Source organism: Eleginops maclovinus, chromosome 7, assembly GCF_036324505.1.
Source record: "Eleginops maclovinus isolate JMC-PN-2008 ecotype Puerto Natales chromosome 7, JC_Emac_rtc_rv5, whole genome shotgun sequence".
Lineage (NCBI taxonomy): Eukaryota > Metazoa > Chordata > Actinopteri > Perciformes > Eleginopidae > Eleginops > Eleginops maclovinus.
The window spans coordinates 11,311,831-11,335,516 of record NC_086355.1 but is presented as its reverse complement, the minus strand read 5'-3'; the positions used below and the strand labels follow the sequence as shown (position 1 = coordinate 11,335,516).

Below are 23,686 nucleotides of genomic sequence, written 5' to 3'. Positions count from 1 at the left end.
AGCATCTTGGCCATGAACTCTACAACATGTGGGCAGAGGGAATCAGAGAACAAAAGATGAATTCAGTTTTGAATGTCAACAATCTTTCTCCAACACAGATGCAGAAAATCAAGAAACTATCCGTGTAAAGTGAAAACACAGTATTTAAACGTAATATTTAATGTATTGAATCTTCTTTCTGTTAATTCAAAACTTGAGACGGTCCTTTAAACATCCAAAATAAATTACAGTAGCATTCATCATTGCGGAAATAAAACACAACAGGCAGTTGTATAACTATCCATGAACATCTACAAAGAAATGCTGATTTCCCTTGAACTCCAAAAAATGGCAAGCATGTATTTTAGCATGGTACACCCAATTATAATTCAAAGGGTTTTCAAGGTGTACACAATTCACATTCAGTAACTTACTCATAACACTCAACATGAGTCTCGCCAAAGGTTTGTAAGGTCTAACAGTGACATACCCAATAAAGATCAAATAGAAAGTACCTCTAAAACCGCAGCCATACACTGTTAAATAGTACATTACATTCTCAGAGTCAGATAGACAGTAAGTAAGCACGCACCGGAACAGGTGTTTAACCAGAGGTTGTGCAAAATTACACAGAACACATTACAATGCTTAACGAGGTTCTACACAGTGAATCTGCTTGTTGGCATCAACTAAAAATATTGACTGGAAATACAGTTATGTGCATGCATTATAATAACAATGGGTTCTTCTTTGAAGTTGGTTTACATTAAGACTATTTTTACATTACACATCTAAAACCATATAAAACAAAGAGTAGACACTGACACAATATTAATGTGTGAATATTTAGCAATTAGGATGATACTGGTCCTTTTAATTTGTAATGAATACTTTTACCACATTTTAGATAACCAAAAGCCCAAATAAATCACTGTGACATGTCCAATACAGATTCAACGTTTGAGCACCTCAGAGGTACACCTATTTACGAGGAGATCAGAAAAGATACAACATTTAAAAACAGAATTCCAAAATATTTCCTTTTTTTGTAGTTCGCACTACAACATTATCACAGACTGTGCCAGTTTTAGTATGTTCCCTTGTATGGCTGCAGGCTAAAGAGCTTAAGAAAAGGAATTAGTCTATGAAAGCTTCATGCTGGAGCTCTTAACTCTCCATGGAGTCCAGGAACTCTTCTTCAATGATGTACTCCAGCCTTTTTAGGACTGCCTCTGCATTAGATGGTGGGTAGTCAGCTGCTGGGAAGTGTGTCATAGTGGGGCTGTAGCGGGAAGAGCCCTGGAAGGAACAGCAAAGGGTTTGGAGGAAAGGCACCAGCTGGGTGATGGAGGACAGGGAGCGCTGAGTGAGCAGAGGGAACTCCAAATGCTCTGTGGACGATTCCTCACTCAGCCCATTCAGTGTCTGAAATAACAAGAATGTGATGTGGTCATATCATAAAACCTGAATAAATGGGACTTTGTATGGGATATTCATCTATTTCATTGTGCCACCTCAAGGTCAGATGCCTGTACAATAGCAGTAGGACCACTTGATAACACATGGCTAAACAGGAGAATGTGTAACTGCAGGTTCAACACAAACAGCTTTATTAACACATATCTGTAATTACACACATAATGTTGTACACACCTTGGTGCTTCTTAAATTTGGCTGTTTTAACCCAAAAATGATCTTACCCCATATCGCTGCTCTATCCCTTCCAGTACTCTGACAACATGAGGACTTGGAGTGCATTCCTGCTCCCCTTCTATCAGCGCCATCTCCGGGCCACGGTAGCGGTTCACATCGACTTCAGGGACAAATGCCCAGCGATACCTGTCCAGGGAACAGACAGGAAAGGTAAGACAGAAAATAAAACGCAGTAAAAACAAATCATGTATGAAGTCCACGTAGCAAGATCCTTTTGTCCTGAATTGGGCTCTTACATTTGAAAGAGAGGCATTCTCTCTGGTGGATAAGCCAAGGAAGTGTCCAGAAACTTGCAGGATGACAAGTACATGTCCAACTCTGCCTGGGAGAAATGTACAGGTCCATTCTTTTCAACTGCTACCCGTACTACTTTACCCTGCCTGGGTGGAACACAGGAAAAGTATTGTGAGTATGAGAGTTAAAAAGAGCAACAATAAAATGTGAATACAATATTCAACTCACTTTGAGACGTCTTTCTCTAACTGCAGAGCTTTCTCCAAACGTACAAATACACGAATCTGAAAGAACAATAAATAAAATAAACACATTTACAGTATTGGTGTTTAAAGCCAGGCGGTTAGAAGGCTGGATCATACCAGTTCTGTGACCATGATTGGCCAAAGAGATGTAAGGTGCTGGGATGAAATCCGCAACAGGAGAACACGAAACATCAGGAACATCTGGGCGGTAACATTTGGGCTAGGGTTCATACGCAAAGCTTCAGTGAGACGCTCTGAAAAGAAGGGGAGGGAAGTATTACAAGTGTAAAAGAAAGCATCCACTACCGATGTGTGTTTCTACTTGTACATTTTACTTAATTACGTAAATAATCAAGACAAATATCCAGTAACACACCTTGAATGAGGGGCAGATACAGATGGTACTGGTCCAGTTCTCCACTGCACATGGCAAATGCCTGGCGCTTCAGCAGCATGGGTTTTTGGTCTACATTAGTAAACAGTTTCAGGGAGCCACTCTGCATGCCTATGACACAAATAAATACAGGTCAGTAAATCATCAAAACGTCTGATTCGTTGATTGGAATGAAAGACCACTTCCAGAAACTTTTGAAAGGTTAACTCTTTCCTCTTTTTTATGAACTGATATTTTTAACTTTCTCCATTAAATCTCTCCATGCCTATACATCTGTTCCCTGACATCTCTGCAGCAATGCTTCTCCATTATCCCTATTTTATGATCTAGGTGTACAAATTAACCTTCCATGTCACAAATTAGCCCTTTATCTTTACACACACATTCCCCACAGGCTGTACTCACTCATCAGGTCTTTAAACATGGTCTTTTCATGAGTCAGCAGGTGGTCAGTAATGGATTTCCAACTTTATAAAAAATCAAGGGAGTCAAGAAGAGGACATTAGACATTGGTAATCCCCAATTGATTCATGTAATACAATTAAATAAATATTACTGACAAATTATGTTGTTTTAAATTGACTTCAACTTAAATTAGTCATTTAGCATTCAAAAACATCACTAAAAAAATCCACTTAAGAATTCAAAACAACCAACTAGTAAACTACAAGAGGGCAGCTGGTAAATAAACATACTAACCTGGGAGCACAGGAGGCATCCATGGTAAAAAAGAGGGGGTCCATGAAGAGCTCAAAGACCTCCTTTTTCCAGGCCCTTTTGGTATAGGCATACCCACTCAGACTGCTCAGCAGCTGAGCTCCTGCTTCGAAGCTGGGCATGTTGTAGGCACTGGAGGAGAAAAGTAATGTAAGTGGCTGTCTAAACCAGAGACCACACAGACCAAAGCTGTTAGCATGAAGATAGCCCTGCACACTGGTTACCTGTGGTTCTTCAGGTAGGGGAAAACATAGTACATGAGTCGAGTAATGAGAGGAACAGCCTTCTCCTTCTCATCACTGCGGTATATCATGTCCAGAAGTGGTGCCAAGACCTATGCAGCAAGAGAAAGTGTTGAACAATACAAACACACAAAGCCTCACCCATTTATTTTTCATCATAAATAAAACTTAAGAAGCCTAACCTCAGCCAGGAGAACAAGAGCCTGCACGCTGTAGGCCGAAGGAGCCGAGGAGGAGACCATAGTGCTCGCTTGAGCCATGGACTCTGACAAGGAGATAAGAAAGTAAGACATTGTTTCCCCCTTTTTTCTGAAATGTTATAGAGCAAAACAATTCATTGACTAATAAATATTTGTAGTTGTCTATGTAATCAATAATGAAAATAATTGTTAGTAGTAGCCCCGGCAGCTCGTCTCTTCCCTTAGGTAACATCTTAAAAGTTAAGTGAAAAACTCGTGTCCATCCATGGAATTCTAAGCTTAAGTGTTGACTTGACTTTTCCAGCTCTTGAATTTCTCTCTCAGTGATTTCAGCATGTCTCCTTTTTTTTAAATCAGGTCTTCAATGCATTTGCTAGAAGAATGTCAATTTACCATAATGGTCCCCATCCACATCGTCATGCTCCTCTACATCAGGGCACACCTGTGGCTGTACTTTGACCTCCAGGCTGCGGCTCAGCCAACTGGTCTGCTCCAGAGAGGAGCCTGCGATCCCCCCTACTGCCTCAAGGATCCGCTGAGTTACCTCCTGCACAAGAACGGCTCCTTTAATATCACTACATTATCTCACATGCACTTCTTTCTATCTGTATCAAAGCTACAGCGTTACAACATTACATTACATTCTATACAGCTGACTCATACCTGCAGGTCTCTGGTGTACTTCTTATTATCCAGGTTGGGGAGTCTATTGACAAAGTCATTGAGTATTCTGCAAAACAGAAACCCCAAAACAAATTCCCAAAGCAAAGCAACAAATGTTATCAAAGGAAATCGTTGTGATGTCATCAACTTTGAATATTTAACAAAACTGTTGAAAACTGACCCCAGCAACAAGAAGTGCCCGGGCGGGGCCAGGTTGAGCTGTACGGATTCTCGTAACAAACTAAGGAGAGGAACCACGTTTTCCTGCAGAGTCTGAGCTGAAATGCTACATACAGAACGAGAGATTATTATAGTATGTCAAGGTACATTTTTTAAAGAGAGTGCTTTCAAAGTGTACCAGCGTTGTGCTAAAGTGCTATACAACAAAAATAATTTGGCAAAAAAGGTTATCACAAGACAAAAGTAGCTACATATAATACATACAATACACTGTATACACTCATGCATATCAATGTTAGATGAAAATCATGACTGTGACGCCCACTGCCTTACTCTTCCCTGTTCTGTGTGTGTGTGGGTGTGTCCTTTTTGATTATCTTCCCTTTGTTTGTCAGCGCTGATTGAGGGCACCTGATCGCGGCGCACCTGAAGATTGAAAGGCCCGAACCAGTGTCTCGCCCGGTCTCTCTGACTGGCTGAAGTCTTTTGAGAGAGCAGCTACCGTTCATGTTTTTGTTTGTTATTAGTCTTGGATCGGCATACAACACTTTGTACTACACCACCCACACCTACACTACAGATAACACTGACTAACACACCTCATTTTGGTAGCTTGTTTGGTTTGTTTAGTTGATTAAAGACAGATCTGCGTTTGATGTGGCCGTGGCATACCTTACCTAAAATCCTGCCACTAAAGATACCCACCATTGTATACTAAATCCTGTCGCCATGACATCTACCATTGTTAATAGTATATGATTTGCATTAGTCTGTATTGGGGAAGTGTTCCTCAGAATACGCTTACGAGACAAACTAAGCAGACAGGATACACGTTAAACTATTCACTCTAAAGATAAGAAACCAGGCCTTGTGGTTTTTGACACCTTGAGGATGGTTACAGCGGATTAGGATCTGGAGACAAGGAGGAAGATGAGGTGGGCAGGAAGTGACCTATCTAGCTGAGTTGGTGAACTGTTTATGACCTTTAAATGCTAAGAGGTAACTGAGATTATAGATATAGCTTAAATGTTTGATCAGCATGTTTTGTTAAAAAACATTAAAGAATAAAGTTATCCCATCTTAATGGAGTTATCCATCCATCCATCTTCTCCCACTTTTCCGTCAGGTTGCGGAGGTAACAGCTCCAGCAGAGAGCCCCAAACTTCTCTTTCCCTGGCCACATCAACCAGCTCTGACTGGGGGATTCCAAGGCGCTCCCAGGCCAGCGAAGAGATATAATCCCTCCACCTGGTCCTAGGTCTACCCCTCGGTCTCTTCCCAGCTGGACGTGCCTGGAACACCTCCCTAGGGAGGCGCCCAGGTGGCATCCTCACTAGGTGCCCGAACCACCTCAACTGGCTCCTTTCAACGCGAAGGAGCAGCGGTTCTACTCCTTAATGGAGTTATAAGAAATGTAATTCTAAAAATGACATAGTCAATGAGTTCTGATATGATAGACTTTGTTTCCATTCGCTTTTGTTAGAAATGTCATCTAAATACCATAATCTTCATTTGTTTAAGTTTGATTTAATTCTTGATAGTTTCCGTAAAAGCTGGAGTGCAATGCAGTATCGGACAAGTCCTATATGGTGTTATATCAAAGTTAGATCTTTTTCATGATTATAAATAAACACCTTTCTTTACATTGTGTCCTTTTCACAGTTTTGTGTTATGGCCAAGAGCCAGGCCATGACAATGACTAAAATAATTGCAGGGGTAGGCCAAAGATTTTAAAAGGATTCAACAGATACTGCTGTTTCTATATTTCATGGAGAATATTTAAGTGTCTTGGTGCAGCTACGGACAAGACCATTTCACTCAAGGTTTTCAAGGACATTGTGTGATAGTTAACAATAGTAATTCAACATTTGTAATTATACGTTTGCGTTACATTTGTGTTAGACCCCGAGGTGGAAACTTTGTATGCATTGTATGTCCTACTTACCTCTGGATATAGGTGTAGCTGAACTGCAGCATCGGTATATCTACCAGTGTTGACTTCTGATGGAGAAAACAGTAAAAACTGATTCAGAAGTCAGGGAAAATGTTCCTCTGAAACTTCCAGAATACATGCTTTGAGCAGCTGTGCATTTATGTATTTTTGTATACCTGGTCCCCTTTGATCTGATGGGGTTTTTTCACCACCTCCTTGACCAATTGTAGGATGGTATCTGTGTGCAGGGTGTGCAGTGATTTGACCAGAGCCACAATGGTTAGACGAGACTCACTGGCCACAGGTAACACCTAAAGCGGACAGGAGAGTAATGATGCCAACGTATGCAATAAAGGTTTTTAGTGAGATAGATGAGTCTGTCCTTTCTATGTTTCTGGTAAATCTGCAATTCTTACTTTGTTTTGATGTCTCCTTTTACTCCTCCTGCTGCTCCACACTGCTCCCAGTGAAGCCATGAGCTGAATCCCATAAGGGCCAGTTAGCGGAACCAGGAACTCCAGTATCCGCTGCCGTAAGATCTAAACAACGATCACACAATGAATAGAATAACAAATGCACATGGTTTAACACAGGAAGATGTGTATGTGCAGGGTGGACAAAACGTGAATGACACAGATCTGTGATTACATACACTTAGAAAGGTATACAATGTGAATGTGGCACACACCTTGGTGCTTTTAAAGTAGACAGAGGTTGAAGTGTGTCTGCTGCTCTGGGCGGTGTCCGAGCCACGTGTCTGAAGCTCTTCCCTCATGACAACTCCCCACAACAGCGCCATGCTACTCAGCATGTGTGGTAGTGCCTCGATGACGGCGTTGCGTGCATTACGAACATCCACAGGATCGCAGGACACAAAAGACTGACAGAGTAAGAGAAAGGAAAATGGGTATTTAAATTCGTATTCATGTAAGAGACAAATATCAGTGTGTGTGTGTGTTTCATTCCTCACCCTCTTGTTGTCCAGTAGACAATAGTGTGTAATGGTGGTCAGGCCTTCTAGCAGAGTGAGAGGGTAGTCAGGAGAAATATTTTCCCTCCTACCACTCAGGCTGATGAAAAGAAAGAAAAAACATCATCAAATTAAAATAAAATGTGTGAATTAATTTAGAAACTTTTTTTAAGTCATGGTTTCTTTGCTGTCTTATTTCAAATTTCAGTCGAAAGAACTGACTGGCCCCTCTTAAGACTAGAAAAAGGACGAATTGTTACAGTGTAAATAACTATGGTACTCAGTGAGAGACTCAGTGGTGCTCTACCTCGGATTTGTCTTTCCTCCGTCATGCTCGTAAAGCTTGACCAGCTCATCCAAGTTCCTGCAGATCTGACTGATGAGTGGAGCCACAATGATGCCTAATGATCGACCCAGGTATGGCAGTGAGGAGCACAGCAGTGACACCCAGTGGGGGTGCATGGAGTAGCCGTACTGTGGCTGCAGAGCCCTGGTTGCAGCAGAAACAAACATTCCCTGGGCTGTAATGGGATGGCTCTGGACGTACTGGGCTGCCTTGATGGACTGCTGGAAAAGAACTGCAGTTTGCCATTCACGAGCGAGCGGGGTGGTGGCAGTAGGGGATTCCCGAGGCTCCGAGGGCTGGCCAGACGCTGAGGCAGCCCCACTCGGCCACACATGGTACTCCAGTACTATGAGAGCCTGGAGGAGTTTCAGTAACTCCATTTGCAAGGGGTACTGTTCCTGTCCACCTCCTGCTCCCAGATTGACGAGACTCTCCTCCGACAGGCCGCCCTGCTCCTCCAGCAGCTCCATACTCTTGGGCGGTCCCTTGTCCGTTCCCCTCTGACCGGCATACATGGATGCAGAAAGTGTAAGCAGAGCATATTGCTGCACTTTACACTCTGACAGGAGTCTATGGATGGTCTCCATACTGGCCCCATTGCCCTCTTGTCCCCGTGCAATGCAGCCAAGCTGGTTCACAATCCGGGTCAGCACCCCCACACTCTTCACCTGAACCTCCCTGTTCCCCTGCATGTCAAGGGGAGCCAGGCTCAGATAGGATGGGTATTGTGAGCGCAGGAACCTCAGGCATAAGGACACCAGCAGTTCAATGAGCTGGGATGGGGGCACAGAGGGGGAGGCAGAGGGAGAGAGGAGGCTACCGTAGAAGCCCTGACCGCCCTGAGCCTGCTGGTGGCGCTGCAGGAGGTTGGAGACCAGGTTTAAATGTGCAGCAGAGCTTGTGTCCAGAGAAGTGTAGGAGAGCGCGTCCACTAGAGGACACTCAGCACTGCTCCTCAGCAGGCTGTCCAGCAGGGCCAAGCCTTGGAGAAGATGGCGCCAGCCGCCCGCCACAGGATACAGAAGCACATGGCGGAACAGAGAGTCGATGGCCTCTCTCTTCTCACGCTCCTGTTTCAACAGGCGAGACCTGGCTATTGCCTCCAGCTCTAAGTCCTCCTCATCCTCGCTTGACAGTGAATCTGATGCCTGTGTGTGCCCGGACTCTAACCTCCGCAGGCCGTTGACCACACCTGCTTCCTCAGTGCTGGGGTACGGGACAGAGCCGGAGCTGGAGTTCTCTGTGGACAGCTGGGCACCACTAGTGTCAGCGGACTCAGTGTGTTCGCTCTCGTCTTCCTCCTCCTCCTCCTCCTCCTCTCTACCCTCCTCTTCTGTCTCTTCACTCTCACTCCTAGATAACTCTAAAGTGTCTGGTTCTTTGGCCAGCTCCGGGCCACTTCCCAACTCTGCCCACAGGGCTTCCCGGTCCACAATGTTCATGAGATTTAAGGTGGTGACCTCTGTTGCCATGGAATCTGCAGATGTCCCAGATGTTTTGGTGGAGCTTCGACTTCTGTTGTTAAGAGCTTTTACATTACCTTCAAGAAATAGAAATTAAACAAAATTACAGCCAAACCAAAAGATATTTATACAATTGAAATATTATGCACCAACCATGACCAATGATCAGCCAATCAGTGTCATATATGAGATTATATTTAAACTAACACAGTTTAATGCAGCTGCGGCACACAATTCATCGACACACACAACATGTCGTTGGAGTGGAAGATCTAATTTGTAACACCTGCAAGTACGAATAAGCCATGGCCATTTAATTAGATTTTTTAAAAGGTATTTTTGATGCCATAGAGGGCCTTTATTTGAGATCATAAAGTTGAAAGGGGGAGATAGAGAGGACTACACTGCCAGGCAGCGGTTTACGCATATCAAACAAATCTCAAAGATCTTTCAAATGCACATTTGAAAGATCTTTGAGATTAGTTTGAGAGAAGGTACAGCAACTTGATACAGTTTTGGAGAGAATTTACAAAATTGTACATGTAGATCTGAATTATAGTTCTTAGAAAGAAAGAAAAACCCTTTATTGTCGAACCCAAAGGTCAGACTTCTAAAATATCGGAAATAGAAAGAGCCTAAGAAATTGAAATAGGTGAATCTCAACATTGTATTCCTTTCCACAGCATTTGCAACACATGCTGACAAATGCGCTTACCAGCATTAAGATTCTGTTTGATGCTCTGAATGGAGCAGCACTGCGTGGAGGGGTGGAGCAGCATCAACAGAATGGGCTCCAGGATCCGGATGACATCATTGAGGGACAGAGCCCTGACCAGCCAGCACTGAGCTGCTGCACTGATTGATCCGTCTGTACAGCTCAGACTGTCCACCACAACACACAGAGACCTGAGAGAGAGCACATGTTTAAGAACAGTTACATTTAGTTACAAAATAATGTTTGTCTGTGTGTGTAATGTACTAACCGGTCAAATGAGCGATTAATAGACGTGATCCTGTTGGTCTGGATCTCTCGGGTCAGGTGCCACAGAACTGTGAAGCGGTGTAGTGCTTCCAGCCTAACAGACTGAGGCAGAGCAACACAAAGATAACTTTTTGCAACGTTGTTCAACTTTAGTAGTACCTCTCTTTATGTATCCAGGGCACAGCATTACATTTTGTGAATAAATTGCGTTCAGCGTGCTTGAAGGCTTACACACCTTGTCTTTGTGCAGCAGCGCCTGGCAGATGATGTCTTCACAGATGGATGCTGACGGAGCCAAACAGTGCAGCCTGTAAAAGAGCTCCACACAGGAAATGTGCTGCTCTCTCCTCTCTGTGTCCAGCTGGTTCCACAGTACCTGGGACACCCTCTGAGGCACAGCAGAAAAATAAAAGATGGTTAAATACTACATTTTACTTTGAGTAACACATTTATTTTACCTTTTATAATCTAACCTGGTAGAAATCTGTGCCTTCCTCTACGACACGAAGCATAGCAGGGTAGATGGGGGGCACGGTGACCATTTGCAGCTGCCCACTCAGAGGGTTGGACTCAGATCTTTGGTAGCGTTTGTGCTTGTCCTGGATGACGAGCGCTAAGGACTGGGAGTGGTTGATGAGCTCCAACAGGGAGGACACTGCAGTGTGCTGGATGTTGTAGTCTCTGGACAGGCAGCACAGTATCATCAAGGACCTCAACCACACGGGCAGGCTGTCCACATCCATTTCACCTACAGAAAACAAAATCGCCCTTATCACTTCTGGGGGTTAAAGGTAGGAAGGAATGAAGGTCTGTGATTCTAACGCCACTTTCTGTCAAACTAGGCGATTAACTCCTAAATTCTGTGTGGGGGTGGATAACATTTACATTACATTTTTTGAATAAAACCTCAAACGTTATGATGGAAATGATAATATCTTTGATCAATACATTTTGACTTCTAGACTAAGACAGTTACATAAATGTTGACTGTAAGCCACACTGCTTTTGACAGAGACAGAGAGATAATTGATTGAAATGTCAACGTTACTAATGAAGCTTCATACTTTTCGGTACAGCCTTACAAGCCACATATCGTGTTTTTGGCAAGGGATAGGCCATAGGCAATGGGAGGGAGTTAAATCTGGCACAGGCTGAGGTTCTCAAGGAGCACTGACGGGAGCTGTTTATATTTCTTTGGTTGCTGAAATATGAAATATCTTTCTCTTAAGGATTGCCGATCCCATCTTTAAAGTATGTAGCTGACAACAGTATTAAATAAGCTGGATAAATAAGTTCTTTGTGCTGACCTGTGTTGCCAAACATGTGAGTGTGGAGATCCAGAGTCTCCTTTTCGCTCAGGTACACGGGGAAGGTGGTGCACTCCAGCAGCAGGTGGCAGGTGGCGGTGAAAGCCTGTCGACCGGCTTCAGAGATCTCCGCCCTGCTCCGGGGCATGAAGCCGGCCTGCCCAGTCCAGATGCCCACGCTCCTTCTTCTTCTCTGTAGGGGCTGCTGGGAGCTGGCCTTCAGATGCAGGGCGTGGTTTAAACTTCTGTGGATTGAACAGTTCACTCAGTTTGTCTTTAATTTCCCGCCCCCCTTTGGCCTGCAACAATGTCTTCTGATCCACAGAAACAGCAGTAAGGTCGGGCTGGGCTTCTTCCTCCGGGGCCCGGACATCCTCCACCTGCACCAGCAGGTATCTGAAACAGTGAGTGAAATTATTTAGAAATCACACTAAATAGAAGAGTTTAATGTTGGCTAGAGCTCATTCAACTTCTCAGTAGTTTACCTTGAGGTTATGAAGGCCAGTATGTCCTGAAGACACTGACTCATGGTGTCGACGCTGCCTCCCCTTCTCCACACTCCCTCGGCTTCTTTGCAAACTCCATTTCCCTCCTCCCCCATCCTGATGACTCGTTGGAGATGCTGCTCTGATGGTGAGGCGCTGATTCCCAATCCACTGTCTTCAGACCTGAGTGTTGAGTAAATACCGTTGGCAGGCTCTGCCTCATCTCCTCCATCCCTCTTCAGCTCTTCCTCTACATGGTGACCATTAACCTGGCCAACTCTTCCATCTTCCTCTCCCTCCTTCTCAACATCCTACATAGAGTACAACCGATATAAGGTCACAGTGAAACATCAAAAATAAAATTGAAAAGGAGACTACATTGGTGCCAACTGTAAATGCCTCACTTGATTTTTTTTGCTTTCCTCCTCTGTTGACTGAAACTCCAGCTCTTCTGTCTGGGACCCTGCCTCATTGTCCATGTAAGCAACAGGCATCTGGATCTTACTCAGGACCTTGAAGCAGGCACGAAGACCCTGTGTGACATCTTCCAGGCTGATAGAGTCCATGTGGCTGTGCAGGGTCCGCAGTATGGTGCCCAGCATCTCAGGGAGGAACTGGGACTGAATGTCAGCATGGAGTTCCTGTGGGAGAAAAACACAACATAAAACACACTGTTTGTGTACAGTAAACACATTTATATATATATATATATATATATACTTGTCAGTCTTGGGTAAACTAACTAAATATTTTTTTTAAAGCAAACTGTAAGTGAATATGCAAAGCTTGATATCTTTCAAATTTGCAAGTTTATTTACAAGAGGGAGAACGTCAAGCAGGAAAATGATGAGTGTAGACATTTCCGTGACAGACGGCGCAGGATGACTGCGTTCTTGCTGAGGAGGCGTTGGTGGGTCATCTTTGTCACTGTTGGGTAAAGATGGAGAAATAAAAACTGTGGTCTTTGTCTGTTGATATTTGCGGGTTAACATTTTGTTTTATGTTCTTGGCATATTCATTTGCACAAAAACAAATGATTTAATTGAGCCATTTGCTGACATTGTAGTAATGACGCATTTCTGTGTATTCTGTTAATAAATAAATGAGTCTCTGCCGTACCCGAGAGAGGTGCAGAAGCGTCGGGTCATGTACTCCCACAGGTATTCACTGTTCATGGTGCTCACGAGCATGTTCACCGTCTTTATGATCTCTGATGCATTCTTATTCTCTTTTATCGTACTGTTGAAGAAGAGTGGAAGGAAAAGGGTGATATTCATGAACAAGCATTCAACAGTCAGCCAAATTGCATCTGTCCTTTCCTCGATGGCTCTCACCTGGCTAGCTGGTTGCCTGAGAGCCCCGAGCTGGTGATGGTTTCCTCCCCCACCATCTCCCGACAGTAGCTGTAGAAAGCTCGCATCACCTCCAACAACACACTGCTCAAGACCACTGGACCTGCATTGAAACATTGAGCGTTATTCATCGTAAAATAAATAATACATCATTTTCGAAAAACAGTTACACAGTTGTTCTTGTGCTCAACGCGTATTAGACTTCCGTTTGGGACGATCTTTCTAAATTCTCCTAAATGTTCTTTTTCATTTCTGTGTACACACGTGTGATGCCCCTGTGGGTTTATCTGGAGAGGGTGTGGCTGTGGGATGTCTAACTTTGATTGCAGTAACTCAGGGCACCGCTACTTAAAGTCTCCCTGCCACACTAACTCTCTGCTCTGCTCCTCTCTGCTCTTTCCCGCAGGCACCAGGTTTTGGTTTGGTATACTGTCACTTTAGTTGTTCTACTTTGTACATCTCAACACCCTCACACATATACGTCCATGCAACCCTCACCCTGCACTTACACTACTGATACCACTGACGTCCACACCTCATCTTTTACTTATTTGTGCACTTCTTACTTTAATAAAAATATCTTTTGTTACCATTGACATGGTGTGTCTCTCCTTTGTTGTGGCCTTTTTGAGCCAGGTCATAACACGGCACTGAAATCTTATGACTTTTTTTTTGGATTGGTGGGGCGTTTACCTATGCTTAATGGCATGCAATTTCAATTTGAGCACAGTGGGATTATTTGTTTTATAACGACACACAAATGTACTAACAATTCAGTGGTTTTAAAACATAAAGGACCTTTCTCGGGAACATTTTAAGAGAAAAAAGTAGGAAGATAGTGGTGAATGTGGCACAGTGAAACATGCTGAGACATAAATAAAGAGTGGTGGATCAAGTAAGTCGTATTTGTTTATTGTACTTCTTAGAGCTGCTTACCTATCTCCGGTTTATCCAGCAGACTGATGATGATGCGGAAGGGCTTGAGGTGCCTAATAACATTCTCCGGGTTGCTCGCCACATCCTTCTGTTTGAGGATGTTAATCAGGGCCTGAAGTCACAGAAACACATAAAGAATAAGAAAAATAGGAACACTGTGAAAGATTGACACCTGTGACGAGTCTATAATGCTTCCTCTCATTTACTCTACAAGCTAAAGTGTACAATTACTAAGGAATAAGGATACAGGAATAGTTAACACGTTTTTAGTTTGGTTTTTATAAGGCACATTTTTCTTTTTGCTGGGGTTGAAATTAACAATTGTTTTCATAGTTGAATAATTAGCCAATTGTTTCTTAAATGAACTGTTTAATCTTAGATGTATAAAATGTAAGAAAATACTCGACTGATAAATAAACATTATATAATTTTACTACGTCTCAATGTGTGAGTTTTTGAGGTACTTGTAGATCTATTTTTTTCAATTTAGACAGAATCAGATAAAGCCCTCCCCCCCTCAGTGTGTAGTTTTAATGAAACCAATCTAACCCTCGCGTAGGAATCATCTGAACTAACTCTCAGTGAATGAGCTCATATCGTTGAATTTTAAAATCAGGTTATACTATTTTAAGTATGTATTGTTCATGTATGTGAGTAAACAAATGTGTTACCTTCACAAGGAAATCTCTGGAGTAGGTGTTGAAGTAGAAAGTTGTATGTTCCTCTTTGGTAGCAGATAGGGTGGGGTGAGGTGCCACCATTCCTCCTTTTTTGTCGGTCCCTGAAAAAACATACACAGCAGCAAATACTGAGTTAATAGGGAAACTGGATGGTTTAATCATTATTGAGGTTCATTTCAATGATCAGCACCTAAGAGCCAGGCATAGAGGCGTCTGTTTAGGGACATGTCTCTGCGGAGTAGAGTGAGTGAGGCTGCAGACACCACTTCAGTCATCTCCTCATTACTCAAGGCCATACCGGACTCTGCTGTGTCCTAAACCAACAAGGCAAGGAAGTTTTATTTATGGAGGAAATAGAGGTAGGTTCAAGGTGTAGTTCAGAGTTAATAAAACAATATAACTAAAACAAATAAATGAATAAAAACATTTAATAGGAAATAATGGAAGTCTAATGACAGGATGTGCCCAATGTTCAATGGCAAATAGGGTAAAGATGTACAAAAAAACATGAAGTGTGTTGGAAGTGTGTTTTATCTACCTACCAGGCATGTAGCAAAGGGGAAAAAGTAGAGCAGTATTTCCAGCATGTTCCTCTGTACCAGGACATTTGAGTCCTGCAGAGAAAGACACACCGACTTCATCTGAAAAAAGACAGAGTGTGAAAAGGTCAGACGGATGAACTAAACGGAAACATGACAGAAATACAACATATTTTCCGATAACTATTACATAATGCACATACTACATTTGTGCAGTAACACAGACACTCACCACCATACTGTGGTCGTAGCCCAGCATGTGTTTTTGCTGATGCAGGGTTGCCTTGGAGTCAAAATGTGTGACAATGAAGACCGAGGCAGGCAGCCGCACCATGGGAGTGACCAGCATGCTGCCCCACAGCGCACCGTAGAACACCTGCTGACCCACCAGCAGTGACAGCCGGAGCAGCAAGGCATCAATCCTGGACAGAGAGAGAGGTCAACATGGAGAGCAGACATTTAACTTATAAACTATTTTTTGAGTAAGCAAATAATTAAAATGGTTAGATTACCCATAAGTATTTGCATAAAAATGTCTTTTTTTAGAAGATTTTTTAAACTATATCATATCTTACATTTGTTGCTGTACTAGTGGCAAGAGATTATATAAAACCTGCAGTTTCTGTCTTTTAATTATTTTTCACTTCCCTACCCTGTCTGCGGTTTCCGGCCAAACCCCCTTTGTTCCTTCTGTAATGAGTCACTCATGTATACTTTCATTAAATGAGTAAATAAGTGCACTTTAGAAGAAATAGTTGCAGATAAATACACACCTGGTTATCAAGTATGTACGGCAGCAGCATGGTGTAAGTGTGATTGACTAAAAATAAACTACAGTGCCTGTGTTCCTCTTAATGAAGGAACATTTCTCTCAGTGCAACAGTGTGGCTATTTGTTTATGACACATTTTATATCAGATTTGGATAGAGAGACGCGTGTTAGCAGGATACATTTATTTGTGGTTTTGGTGTCTTCATGTGATATGTTGAGTTAGGGTTAGGGTTAGAATATAGTGACGTACCTGTCGTAAACTTCCAGTCCCTCCTCCAGGCCTGGCAGCAGTCCTGTTATGAAGGCCTGGAGACTTGGCAGCAGAGCCCTCTGCAGCGGGAGATAGTAGCGCTCGTACAGAGTCAGCAGCATAGGCTTCACTGCCATTGCTGCATGGCCCAACAGCGGGAACAATCCTGAGCTGAAAACATAACTCACAAATTCAATATCATAAAATTCTGTACACAGACTCCGGCCAGTTCTCTCCACAAAGCAGTAAAAGGTTCATGCCTGTTTCTTGGAAGTCACCTGTAAATGAACAGATCCTTGGCCAGCCATTTTGTTCCAATGATTTTAAAAATGACCTCATATGTCTCCAGAGCCTTGAGGTGTACTCCGCTCGGCAGAGCCGGGTGCAGGCATTGTGCGAGACGCTTCCCTATGATCAGCCTTTTTGGAAGGAGGGAGTAGCGAAGGTTACTTTGCAGGGCCTGAAATTAAAAGACATGAAAAAAAGAGGGTTGGCAACTTCCTTCTCATCATTCATTTTTTAAGCAACAATTATCGGGTCTAACCAACAACATCCCATATTAGTTCAAATTTGGCCATCCAATAAATCACAAATAAACCTACACAGGCATGTTGGATTTGTTTTTGTGCATATTGTCAGTCTTTCTGTCAAATTTTCTCTGTAGTTTAGGATGCTATATTTTGCCTCAGCATACACAGACACTCCAAAGTAAACTCTGCAGGGGAAAAGTACAGTAAGTGAGACGTTTATGGCCCGAAATAAATAGCCAGAAGACTGGAGCAATAAGGGTGTGTTATAGAGAGAGAGAGCCAGAGAGTTTCAATAACAAACAAAAAAATGTCCTCATCAAACAGAGAACTGAAACACACAGCAGCTGTTAAGTTGACACCTGCAAAATGACAACACCAAAACCGAAAACTAGAAATGCTAATGTGAATTCCGATTACACGATAGACAAAGTTCTTAATACTGAGATATCTAGCTAAAAACGTTAGAATGTACAGTTTTTAAAAGGTCACATCCACTCTTTGCTTCATACAGTCACCTTACCTTATTGAGCTTCCCCAGGGAGGAGATGAGATCGGCCCACTCACTCGAGGACTCAAAGTTTCGCAGCGCCTTCTCAATAACCGCCGCATAGCTACGGTAGCGGTAGTCATTCTGCAGTTCTAACTCCTCAGGATCCATGATACATCAATCTGATCCCAGCATGTTCAGCACAATATTCCTAAAAAACAGGCAAGACAGACAAGAGATCTTAAGAAGAGAGAGAGAGTGTGTTTATAAGCGTCACAAGAAAGATCAGCTCAGCGATAGTATCTCTCTGCATCCTCCTGGATATCCCTCTGCCTCTGAGGCTTGTTTCTGGCAAATACAATTAGCCAATTAACTATGTTCACTGATATATACAAGCCCTGAGGCTATGGAGACAAATGTCCTCATTCATGAAAGGTCAGTGTTTGCCTGATTGACCTGTGCCACAGTCTGAGGAAGGAGGAGTCTTGCTAACACAAACTGTGTGGCCATGGATGCACTTTAAGAGAACAACAAGTTATGGACGTGGCACAAACAGAGAGAGGAATGGGGCTGGGGCCATACCTCAGTGACATTGACATATGATCATATTGATTGAAATGTTGTCATATAACACATCCTACAGATAAAGAGCAACATCAGCGTTCATAGGAAGTTGTGTGTTTGGCCACAAAGTCAACTGTCAAAGTCAATGGCTCTTCTAACGGTTCCAATTCATTAACTAGCATATGCTAACGTTTCCTGTCTGCTGCAGTTTGGTGATGGACAGGTAGCACACGTCTTTTTCAGTTTATTAGAGCAGTGACACTGAGCAGTACATTTGTAGTCAGTAAAGCCACAACAAATGAGCTAAACGGCACTAAAAAGCTGAGGGAAAATATAGAGCTGGGTTAAAGTCTTATTATGGCCATTTTCACATGGCATTTTTTTGTTTAGTTTTACTTCAATCTCGTTTTGGCTGCACAGGTAAAAACACAAGGGACAAACAGCTTAAAATGCTGCATGATGTAGAAAGAGTAGCTTTCTTGCTTTCGAGCAAATGGCAAAGATGATGGTGTGGGTATGGGTGCTTGAATGAAGCTGAACAGAGAAATGGGTGGGGGAGTAGATGGCAGGATTAGAGGACAGACATCTGGACTCCCTGAGCTGTGAGGAGCTTTGTGGAGTGACAAACCCAACAACACATGCAGAAACTTCACCCCAAATGTATCCTTTAGGTATTGTTCACATTATTGAATGTATTACATGTCTAGCACTTGGAAAAGCGCTAAAATAAATACCATTATTATTATTATTATTATTATTATAATAAACACTCTGAATCATGGTGGCCTTTTGACAGATAACTAATAAATATCATCAAAGATCAAATTTTTGTGTAATGCCTCTTCCCAAAACACAGTTTTACAGTGGGTTATTTGTTGCTCAACCAAAAACAATAAGCAATTATAAGCAATCACTTTAGTTTTTGTTAATTTGTGTTTTTGACATTTCATTGATTAAACCACTAGTTGAAAATAAATATGTTTAGTATTATAAACAATGAAAATAAAAACTCAAAAAGGCCAAAACCAGATCATGACTCACAGGAATGACACAGATAAAGGTGGGGGGATTTCTCAGATGGGAAAAAAGATGGAAATTAAGAGTAAGCAACTAAGTGATGGAGAGTGTTGGAGATAGATAAAACAAAGATGGTGTCACGGCTTCCTTCCTTTTTTACCCATCAAACCACTTGACGTCTTAAACAGACAGTTCTAACGCATTATCTTTGGTTAATTTGTTTTTATAGTTGTGGTGACTTGTTTGTAAAATGTATATCTGTTCACGCACATTCAACAAAGAAAATAGGTATTTACAATAGTCAAACAAATGCATCCAAACCTCAAATAAATGATAAACAACTGAGATTGTCTTTTTCTCTTTGAGTTGAGTAGGATAATATAAGTTAATGGTTAAAAAATGTGTCTTGACGGCGTCTATTACAAGGGTTGCCCATCTCTGTGTCTCTTGAGAGGTCGCTGCTGTAGAAAATGTAGTCTCGACAACCGATGTCACATTAGGTGCCGTGTTTTTTTTAAACCAAAGACTGGCTCAAACAAATTGATATTTTTGGTTCTCATTTACTACCAGCAGGTTCAGTTCAGGGAATATCTGAATCTTGGACTATAGCTTAACAATACATATAATTCAGAAGTATCAATGTGTTGTGTGAGTGTAAGTGGTTTGTTATTTCTGACCAAAACAGAACAATAAGAGATGAGAAAACCCTTCTAATTCATAAAAGCCAGATGAAGTACTTGTGACTTTTTTCCACAATGACAAACTTGATGTCAAAATGAAGGTGGTTGAAGAAAAAAACGTCTCCCTGCATAGCAAACTACCCTCAGATTGGGTGCTGCTATTCTACTTATTGCCTACACTGTTCAGATGTATCTCCTTAGATGGATTAAAATTCTTCCTGCAAAGAGACAACTTGTTTATGTTCAAGCTTGAAGCAAATGAGGATCTATAAAAACAGCCTATTCATAGGTGAGAGATAATCAACCTCTGTTGACCAAGCATAACTAAATGCATGTTCTCACTTCCTCTTCGTATGCATCAGCAAAAGTGCGATAAAAACATAAATTTCAACAAGCTGCAGAGTGCATTGAGACTGTGTCACCTGACTGACACCACCACCACAAAGTGCTTTAATGTGACGCGGTTTCGATGGGATAAGAGGAGATGGCAGATGAAATAACATAACAACACAAAATGTGGCCATATGACAGAAGTCTGCTGCAGCTATGTGAATATACTGTAGCATCAGCACAGTGTGTTATGTAACTGCACGACCTCAGACTGAATGTTTATATCACTGCTTCCAAGACTAAGTCACAAGTAAGATAGTTACAGTAATTCAAACATGTTTTGTAGCTTATGGCTAGCTACATTTACGTCAACACTGTAATAGGGTTAAATCTAAAATAGCAAGCTAGCAATGAAAGCACAAAGTTAACGTCGCATTAAAACGTAAGGGTTTCAATTTCACAATGTCCAAAGGACTAATATGGTATTGTGGTAAACAAGACAACATATACAGTATAAGCATCGCCGTAAACAACATTAGCTAGCTATCAGGTGCATCAATGACTCACCAACTGCGAAACAAGCCCAAGAGGAGCCCGAGCACCGACTCTTCAAAGCAGTCAGACTTAAAGAAGCGACAGCCCGGTGACCATGGTGCATCCTTCAAGCTATGATGTCTCTCATAAGAGTGATAGTGAGCCTGTTATTTTCCTGATGATGAGTATGTCACTATACATCCCCAGACCAGGGAACCAGGGGCGATTGCCACAACGGGGCGGGTCCACCAACTCAGCTGATTCAGAGCTGTACGCGGACGGAACGTTCACTTCCCGAGAACTAAGGGGTGGGGCGGGGTGTACTTTTTATATAAAACAGGATAATGTTTGTCTTTAGACTTTCGTCAGAAAGTCAAATACATGCGAAATCTACATCTAAATTACTCCCCAAAGCAAAACGAAACCGGTTTCTCCTCGTGCAGTTTTAAAGTGAATATAGAAATAACATCACTGCCCCCAGGCTTTGGTATAGTCTAGGATATGCAGTGTTTACAAACCTCTCACCTAACTGCTAGATATTTGACAGCAAACTGCACACTGTTTTGCAGCCATAAAGTCTATGATAGCAAACTATAAACATCGTCGTGGCTTAATTGTATATACTAAGTCAAATTTTAGCACAGTCCAACAGATTTATATTTTTAAGAATTTCTGATGTTTATATTCACTCATGGTAAGTGGTCTGTTTATGGAAATATAAACCACAGGGTATCAAAGTTTTTTTCATTGTCATAATTCTTAAACCAAAAATATTTGAATGTGTTATTCTTGATAGCCAAATAATGTGACAGTAAGTGATGTGTGGGATGGCGTAAAGCACTTTCTTGTAACCAGTTTACTTGAAAGAAATCTTGATTGGCAAAGATTTGGAAAACTGAGAAGTCTTGACAGAAATTGTGTAATTGTATGCATTTGAGTGAAAAACTGCACTCACGTCTCATACTGAATAAGAGGCCTTCTTGTCGTTGTTACATACTGTAGGATTCATTTTAGTTTTGAGTTCCTATATTTCTCTATACATATGTTATTGTGTCATAATTCCTCTGTATGTCAAATGTAATGGGTTTGAAAATAATTCATTTTCAACTAAGGTTTTTGGATATAATTGGTTTAATCCAGTTTGTATGAACACAAGGAACGGCAATACCGGTTTAAGTCTCTAGATGGAGCTCTTGTATAATGCAAACCCTTTTTAACTTGTCTGTTCTAGATTGCTGAAATTTAGATAATAACCAACATTGCTTTCTGTTTGAAGTAAACAAATGATTTATTTTAAAGACTGCAATTCTCCTTATAATAAAAACGTGTTATCCATCACCAGAAAGTTTCCAACTTTTATGGCCAACCATTACAGCATGGTCAGTTATGAAGTGACAACTAGTGGTCTTTTTTTTCTTGTTAAATATAGACTTTGTACATCGGGAATTCAAAGAAAGTCTTTAAGTTGTGACTTTTTACCAACATGTTCTACCTGAGAACAAATAAAGCTATTTAAAGTCAACTCAATAAGCTACTGTTAAATAACAGACTGTAGAAAAAGCAAATATTCATGCCTGCAACATTAAAGGCCTTACAATTCTAACAATCAGCAAGAAGCTATTAGTGCATTATTTTTCTCCCCCTTAAGCACCAGTGGACATGAGCCGAGTCATATAATAAGAAATCCTTTTATAGACTAAATGACTAATACTGTAAATAGCAATGAAAAGTATGATTCATATTAGATTAGCTGAATATAGTTTGAGTAAGAGAACACAGTATTAGACAAAGTAATGTCTGCCCACAGTGCCCCAACAATGCCTTGGCAACTTAACCCAAGAAATGTTCAATGTTAATTGTTTTAATTAATTCACTTAATTTCCCATATGAGAAAAAATGACTTAAGAATCTAGATAGGCTAGGTCATTGGTCGAGTAAGAACCTGTTAGGTTCTGGCATGGTGTTTATCAAGCACTGCGTATGTTGCCTATATCTCCTGAACTCTGAATAAAACATTTGAATATGTTTTTGATACTTTTTCCTATATCTGATGGCAAAAGGTTTGGTGTATGGCCTGTTTGCACATGATTACAGGCATCAGTCCTTGCTTATATTTTCTTTATCTATGTCATTTATCGTATTTGATCTACACTGGTACCACTGGTTTTGAAAATCTTGAATCTAGCTGTTATTCGTTCCCCAATGTGTGTGCTTATAAAGTCAGCTTAAAGTTGGTCTGGCTACGACTGACTTGCTTTGTGACACAGAGAAGGGAGTGACGGTCATGAACACATGTGTAAGTGTACTGTACACATGAAGAGTGTTGTGAGAAAATACAATGATGTTTCTAATCAGCCACAACCAAGTTTCACAGAGATGGGGAAACAAAAGCTTTATTGTTACTCTTGCCAAGGGGGTTGTTTTCTTCATGTGTCTGTTTGTGTTTCCATTGAAGTGATATTTCAAAAACGATATTTCATTTATTCCAATGACATTTTATGGACTTCTGTCCAGGCACAATAGGCCATTTCACCTGTAGTTGCCTCTCAGTGGCCATGTTTAATTTGCCTATATTAGCAATAAAATAACAAAGTATATAAATAAAATTAAAGTGCTCGCAGGATTATTTTTGTAAACATATCAAGTAAATAAATACAGAGTAACATAATATTCCCAATAATAATAGAACAAATCTATAAGCTTTTTTTTTTTATAGAAAGGATATAGCATAACAAACAAAATATTGTGATACTTAAGTTAATTTATATATTTGCCTACACCCCTCGTCAAGCTGAACTCTCAGCACTGGCTGCTTCACAAAATATTTAGGCAAACTGTTGAGTTTGCACCCGTGGGGTGTGGGAATTAAACCACTGTCTATTTTAGCACAGGAGGAAGGCAGCACTGTGTGTAAAATGTGAATTTCCATAGTAACCTACTGTGAAACACAGCTGTTGAGGCCT

General features: G+C 41.5%; 1 protein-coding gene across 1 annotated transcript; it reads right to left on the bottom strand.

The window, feature by feature from the left end:
• Window positions 1-143: 143 nt before the first annotated feature.
• On the bottom strand, window positions 144-20,990 carry dop1b (DOP1 leucine zipper like protein B). The gene is given in 39 exon segments (XM_063887478.1): window positions 144-1,404; window positions 1,680-1,818; window positions 1,929-2,072; window positions 2,155-2,210; window positions 2,289-2,425; window positions 2,548-2,676; window positions 2,971-3,032; window positions 3,265-3,414; window positions 3,507-3,616; window positions 3,707-3,789; window positions 4,118-4,271; window positions 4,388-4,454; window positions 4,569-4,673; window positions 6,513-6,568; window positions 6,677-6,811; window positions 6,917-7,039; window positions 7,189-7,380; window positions 7,471-7,570; window positions 7,778-9,356; window positions 9,995-10,185; window positions 10,263-10,363; window positions 10,497-10,649; window positions 10,735-11,009; window positions 11,569-11,804; window positions 11,806-11,964; window positions 12,054-12,364; window positions 12,458-12,694; window positions 12,872-12,980; window positions 13,173-13,292; window positions 13,388-13,508; window positions 14,342-14,453; window positions 15,013-15,122; window positions 15,212-15,335; window positions 15,564-15,662; window positions 15,793-15,982; window positions 16,582-16,752; window positions 16,860-17,041; window positions 17,632-17,809; window positions 20,757-20,990. Coding segments are annotated over 38 exon segments (6,918 nt in total). The 5' UTR covers window positions 17,770-17,809; window positions 20,757-20,990; the 3' UTR covers window positions 144-1,146.
• Between the last annotated feature and the right edge of the window lie 2,696 nt (window positions 20,991-23,686).